The sequence below is a fragment of the Cariama cristata genome, unplaced genomic scaffold, assembly GCF_000690535.1.
Source record: "Cariama cristata isolate BGI_N322 unplaced genomic scaffold, ASM69053v1 scaffold19899, whole genome shotgun sequence".
Classification (NCBI taxonomy): domain Eukaryota; kingdom Metazoa; phylum Chordata; class Aves; order Cariamiformes; family Cariamidae; genus Cariama; species Cariama cristata.
The window spans coordinates 5,991-13,065 of NW_009637647.1; the positions used below are offsets into that span (position 1 = coordinate 5,991).

The following is a 7,075-nucleotide window of genomic DNA, read 5'->3' on the forward strand; positions in this document are numbered from 1 at the left end:
TCCGACTGAGGGCTCACTGCAGGCTGTCAGCCTGGCCAAAAGTCGCCTCCTTGGGCATCCAAACCAAAGGCTGCCAGTTATGTGTTACATTTATGGTCAGAAAATATATGGAGTATTTTTGTCTTCAAAAACAAAGGCATGGAAAAGAGCTCAAAGCCTGTTTGCTGACAGAGCAGAAGAGACTAGATGTCTAACACGTTAGCCTCAGTCACTTTGGTGTCCACCTCCATTTCTGCCCCCACAAACAGGAACTGCTGTGTAGCATGCAATGGCCATTTTTCCACCTTCCTCACCTGTGGTCAGCCCTCTCTTTGGCTGGGACAAACTAAGGGTAAAGGTGAAGTACAGGGCATTGACGGCTCCCTTCTCTCCTCCCATGGGCACACAAGTAGCACTCCAGACAGCTCCACAGCAGGGACGTATGGAGCAGCCTAGCTGCCAAGTCCTGCCTCCAAAGGGACATAACACACTGCCACAGTCTCGGTGCCTACGTGTGCTTCTTGCTCTCAGTACATGTAGGTGACTGCAAACCACCGTCCTGTCCCCAGGCAGCCTGGGCTGGGCTGGGCTGGGCTGTGGTGGACGCATTTCTGAAGCAGAAGAAACGCCAGTACTCTTGCAAAGATGCTCTGAGCCCAAAGTACATGAGACAAGCCATTTATCCAGTGTCTGTGAGACAACAAAAGAAGAAAGCTTACCTGGTTGGTCATAGGATGCCCATGCTAGGTTTTCTCCACATTTTCCATTAGCAGACTCGGAGCTGTGTTTGAGGACCCTCGTGGTAGCCAGTTCTTCTGCATACCTAGCAAAGGAATCCAGACATTGGGTCACGGACCACAGCCACAGCGAGCAGAGAGGAGGAGAAGCAGGAGGAAGAAGAGGAGATGCAAGCAAGGAATTTTGCTGGAAGATGATGGTTTAAGTCAAGTTACTCAGCTGCAAAGCCCTGAAGCCAGGGATGCTTTAAGCTTACATACATCTAGGAGTCAGGCAAAGGGAAGGCCTAGAGGCCATTTTCCCTGTCTTTCATGAGCATCTGTGGCACTACTGAGAAGGGCCTAGAAGAAATCAAAGGGTAGGCCTCCCTCCACCATGTTCTGCCCAGCACCTGGAAATCCAACCTCCATCCTTAGCTGCAGCTGCTGGCGGAAAGGGAAGCACCTGCAGCAATTGCTACAAGTCTCACCTCCTGATAGGGGTAAATTAAATGTTCTCAGTGAGATGGAAAAAAGACCAAAGTGGGCATTCAGTCAAAGAAAGTGTAAAAAACCCATTTACAAATGAAAAAAAAAGTCAGATGTAAAACAAGAGCAACGTGCCAGGCAACAGTACGGAAGAGAAGGGGACCACATCGAGAAGCTGAGGCAACAACTGTGTACACCAACATAGGGATAAGCAGCAATGTTTCTATAGAAGTTGACATGTGTGAGAGCGTGGGATGTATTTTATTGTTTTACGACAATAGGGTTAAGAAGAACATCATGTGTAAAACAGTTATTCTCTTTATTCAACATTGGGAAGGCTTCAGTATAGAGACAGTGAAATTGGAAAGACCATTTGTTGTTTCTCACAGCACAAGAAATAGGAGGCAACACACAGAATCATCAGTCATAGATTTAGAAGTCAATTAAGACAAAGCACTTTTTCCACACAATGAAGCAGCAGTCATTGCCACAGGACACACAGACACTAAAGCACATGTGGGTTTGAAAAAGAGCTAGACAAATTTACAGTGTGTGTATGTTGGGTGGATGTTCAGGGCTTATTAAACAACAGCAACAAAAAAAATGAGGATACAACCTACTGCTTAGGAAAACTATAATTTCCAGGAGAAATCTGAACTTTCCAGGAGAAGATAATGGGGAAAGAATCACCACATTTGTTTTTTCCTGCTGCTCCTTCCCTAATCATGAATTACTGGCATCTGCCAGAAACAGGAAATTTGTCCAGCTGAACATTTTGGCCCAAGCTAGTACTTCAGTCATTAAGTTCTCATTTCCTTCTGTCCTAATCCTCCCACCAAAACAAACCAAAAAAATTATTTAGCTACCTCCCTTAATATAGAAATAATTAAAACTTGTCAGTTGTCAGTCTGCTAGACCCTGGACTAGAGAATCTCTAGATGCTACTTCATGCCCTACATCACTACGGTGCTGATATTTTTCTCTTCAAGGATTCCCACATCCCAAGCAAGAGGCAAGACTAGAACAAAGTACACATTGCACACGGGCAAAGTTGCCAAGGACTTGAGACAAAGGGTGATTATTTCACTCTACCATCTCAGGCAGTTGAAAGCATGAGATGTGCATCTGAGATCATCACCCTATGCTTCATTACAGTCAGAGATAAAGAGACACCTGCTGAGGGTGACTCATCTCATGCTAAAGCAGGGATCCAACAGTCAGTTCATCGAACCTGTCGCAATTATTGGAACTGAAAATAGTGGGAAACAAACCATTTTCAACACAGATAGAGAAGCACAGGAAAGTACCCAGAGATACACCAAATATATACCAACAAAGATATCGGATACACCTAAAGAAAAGGTGAAGTTCTTCATTGAATGTAAGATTATGCAAAATCTGTCTTGACAAATACAAGATTTCTCATATTTCATGTCTTTTATTCAGATCAAACCATTTCTGGTTCTTGCTATCAACCAGTTTCACCAGTCTCTGAACATGTGTCTTTTAATTCTTACAAGTTAAGATACAGAACACAACCAAACAAAGGTTTCCTATTGTTATTCATCACAGTGGGAAAAGTCAGCTGAGACCACAGAGGACTGTGAGGAATTCCAGAAGGATCTAAAAATACCCAGCAAGGGCAATAGCACACTTGGAGATAAATGTGGAGCAATGCATATTTGACAGAATAATCCGAACTATTCATGCAAGTTGACTTGTTCAAACCAACCGTAGCACTTTGGAGACACAAGTGTTATCGACAAGTCAATGAAATTTCTTCCTCATTGTGAGGCATCATGTAAAACAGAAAGAAAACAACCCTTTGAGGAACAGAAGGAAAACCCCAGCAGATTACAAAGATATGTGGATGAGTCACTGGCATTCCATTTCTCAGAAATACTGTATCCAGTTATCATGGTGTCTCAAGAGAAAAAAAAAAAAGTGAAAAAATCAAGACAGAATCAGATTTTGCTTGCTGCCAGAGGGCATGTCCACACACCACGTACATGGTGCATTGTACAGCACAACACCTGGCAGAGATCTCTGGTCCAGGAGTGCCAGAGCTGGTGCATCTACGTGACAGCATAGCACCACGCTGGGACAGTAAATCAGGTTCTGGAAAGGCTACAGCCTCTCCAGTTCCCAGCCAGACAGCACAGAGAAGTCTGCACGGTTATGGTAGAAAGCCTAACGGGAGATGAGATCTCATGCCTGCAGGGATCAAACTGGCCACTATTTAGCTATTATGGAAAGACATTTATTTTCTGAATAATTTAATGAGCATTTTGCTGCTTTGTACTGTGAGGATCAGCCCCCCCAAAATGAAGATTTTCAAATCTACTTTGAAAAAGGTTGCTGTAAAGGGAAAGGAAATAACCTGGTTGTCATATCTACAGCAAAGAGAACTCAAATTTCTGTAAGGAAGACTGAAGTCAGACAGCAAAAAGATGGACCCACTGTATGTTAGACTGACAAGAAGTTGTGCAGTCTTCAGCACTGGAGAAGGGGTAAGATGTGTCCCTCCTGACAGACTAGTGAACAACGTATACTGATTTTGCTTTTGGGGCAGGGAGACAGACAATTTAATCTGAAATTACTTCCTTCTGATTCCACTGATCTTAGACCAGTCATCGCTTCCTACCATGAAAAAGTTCTTTTCTCACTATTTCAGCAGCAGTGGATATTCTCCTGCAGATGACAATCCATCACCTGACAGAGGTGATAGTAAAGCACGTTTTAGGCAACTACCCTCTGCAGAGGAGCCATACCTGTGTAGACAGATGCAGCAAGAAAGATTTATACAGTTGTGACCACAGAAGTGTCCATGTGACCAGCTGGTGCTATGTGATGGAGAAAGAAGGAACAAAAAGAGTTGGGTAGGGAGACAGAAAGAGTGGAGTCCCTCACTTTCCACCCAGCAAGTCTTCATTGAATATCAGTACGTCAAAAGGCAAATATTTTTGCAGCATGCACAGTCAAACCTAATGGATAAAAGTGTCACAAATCTCATTAGAGAAAAGAAAGGACTGAACTCACTGTTGGGCTCCTCTGTTTAACTTCTTGCACAGTTTTAATGGGGGGACTCCGTGTTTCTTCCTGTAGTCATTGTGTGCTTTCAAGACTTCTTCAGCAAATTGTTTGGAAGCTGAAATCACATCAAAAAAATTCGACAGGTCTGTCAAATACAGACATTAGTGAAGACAAAAAAAGCATACCCTGTAGCCAAGACGCTGGTGCGGGCTGGACTGAAGAACAGAAGAATACCACCAATATTACCTGGGAGTAGGATGAAATGAACCATTAATGCCTTCCATCCAGGAACTAACTCTAAGAGACACTCCCATTGGGATGGTACAGACTCACTAAAGGTTGAAGAAAAATGTGAACCTTATTCCTTTCCTCAATAGCAAGGTGATTTAAGGTTAGTTTGACTGACTTTCTTTTTAAGATTTCAGTGCACTGCATCACCATTGCAAAGTCTCAGAGTAAGCGACAAATAGATCCTTTGAGGAGATGCACTAAAAATGCAAGTTATTGTCACTGCATGCAGGATTTTTCTGCATTAGTCAAGACACCACCTAAAGAAAATGAAGATACTGAAACATTGAGAACTATGCAAGTACTTTGAAACACGCACAGTTCTTTTTATTCATTATATAGTACAAATTCATAGAAATCTCAAAATGCACTTTTATTTGGCTCAAGACAAATAATTGTTCACAACGCCAAGTGGTAAGGAAAGAAACAACTCCTGGGGATGATTTCTTTCCCCTTGTGCTAGAGTGTATTCAGTAAATATCTGAATTCCAAAGTTACTGTAAAGCTTTAAAAGCGCTCATGTTTGTACCCTGGTAAACTTGGGACTTTCAGCAGCTCAAGGCAGAGGACAAGCAACAAGTCACAGTGCAATTCACTTTGACAGCAATTTCATGTTACCACCTTTTATGACTTTGCTGATTTTTCCCAAGAGTCAGAGGAAAAAAAAAAAAAGTTTGTCTTTGGTCACCCTGTGGAATTTGCTGCTTCAAGAGAAATTTGGAACCTAAATCAGGGTATTGGGACAGTTAGAGAGGTATGGATAGCATCTTCAAAACAGAAGGACAGTTTTCACTTTCTCTGTCTTGCTGAAGCTTCTGAACAGACCAAGACATCTTTGAGTATTTACTCCGCTTTTACCATGACACAGGTTTCTACATTTATTAATGATTCATCAGCTTAATTTCTGAATATCGTAATTAGCACACCTACCATCATCCTCTTTGTATGACACTTTTGAAGCCCAAACAGACCTCATGACTAGAAAGTGTTTACTGTTATTAACTTTAGATTTCTCAACTTCCTCTTACTACTCAATCCTAACAATTATAATCAATCATTCTCTCCTTTATTAGCATGTACACTATTCTGCTGTTTGTAATGATGCATTTTCCCCACAGTAGAGCTGTCAGTTTGCACATACTGTTCTCGTAACTTTTTCCTAAGGTGATTACCCAACCCATGCCCATGCTTTAAGCAGTTCTCAGAGTTCTCTCCAGTTTCCCCAACAGCTTTAGGGTAATACAGCAGCCTGAGATAGTCTCAATATCCAATGCACATAGAAAGCCATTACTGTTTCATGCAGTACCTTAAACCTTTTGAACACAGTCTGAAGTTGGGTTGACCTTTTCCAGACCAAAGTGTCATTGTGGACATATATCTAATATATTCTCTATCAACATGCTTTCAGGTTCAGTTTTTTTTGGTAAAAAATTGTTGGCATAAGACAGCGACAGGAACCCTGTTGAGTGAGATGAGATCTGCCCACCACCTTCCTCCTCTTAGGTTTTCCTTCAATTTGATGCGTCAAGTTGCATATCATCAAACAAAACAGGCACCTCCATTCTGGTGTTTAAGCACCCACACACCCTTTTGCTAACAAACCTGTCCCATCACTCATATTACCATTGCTCACAGCTCACTGATTCTATCACGCCAGAGTCCTAAACCTCTGATCTGCTGCATCATGCGGGGCCATGGCCTATTCCTAAGGCATCTATCACAGGTTACTGAGGAAAGCAAGCCTACAGCCAGTTCACTTAACTTCACTGATGCAGGGGTCCACGCTTCCAGCAGGGAAATTTTAAGACAGCCTGCAAATCAAAGACATTGAAATACATGGCTTTGGAAGTTGCGTCACATATTCCAGGGTGCATTTTTCTGCAAAAGACCATCTTAAAGCTTGTGGATGTTATAACCTAGACTTAATAACTCATCCACTTAGCATTAAATAGGAGATAAACAATCTGACCTGCAAGTTTGAAAGTTTCTATTCAAATTATTTGCTCTCAAAGACAATAGCAAATTGAAATTCTAAAAAAAAATGAAGTCAACTGAAATACAGGCTTTGTCAACTGTCAGTCCATCCATTAACAGAAATATTGCACAATCCAGCTCTGTACCAACATTTTGACTTACCAAGACCAACAAAACATGGACAAAACTGAGTTTCTTCTAGCCATGGCAGGCACCGCTATGCTGTCCCTAGAGAATCTCCATCCTCCCCTTCCCTCAAAGGTGGCTGCTATAGAAACACTTATCTACCATGACTCAAGCTCATGTGCTAACCGCCTCCCTCTGCACGGCTTCTCCCGTGAATGCTGATGTGAGGAGAGGGATGCCCAACTGCCAGATGTATTTCAGTTCTGTTTGGGAAGGCATGTTAAGTTTTTCCATTTTACCAATGTTCCATACACTGAGAAGCCAGACGTTAAAAGTGAGAGTTAACGGGAGCTTTCAGGCTCCCACCCAAATGGGAACAGCTTCCCAAACAGCTTTGGAGACGTACTTTTTTCCCTTCATGTAGGCTGCTTAAACTGCTAGAAAAAATTATTTCCTACTGCCAGGAAGTT

At 42.3% G+C, this 7,075-nt stretch overlaps 1 protein-coding gene across 1 annotated transcript; it reads right to left on the reverse strand.

The window, feature by feature from the left end:
* Nucleotides 1-698: 698 nt before the first annotated feature.
* Nucleotides 699-5,481, reverse strand: LOC104167993 (golgi-associated plant pathogenesis-related protein 1-like; the record flags this gene model as incomplete). The annotated part of the gene is made up of 3 exons (XM_009708422.1): nucleotides 5,436-5,481; nucleotides 4,224-4,332; nucleotides 699-802 (listed from the first exon to the last, which is right to left on the reverse strand). Coding segments are annotated over exons 1-3 (259 nt in total), but the record flags the coding sequence as incomplete, so codon positions are not given.
* Between the last annotated feature and the right edge of the window lie 1,594 nt (nucleotides 5,482-7,075).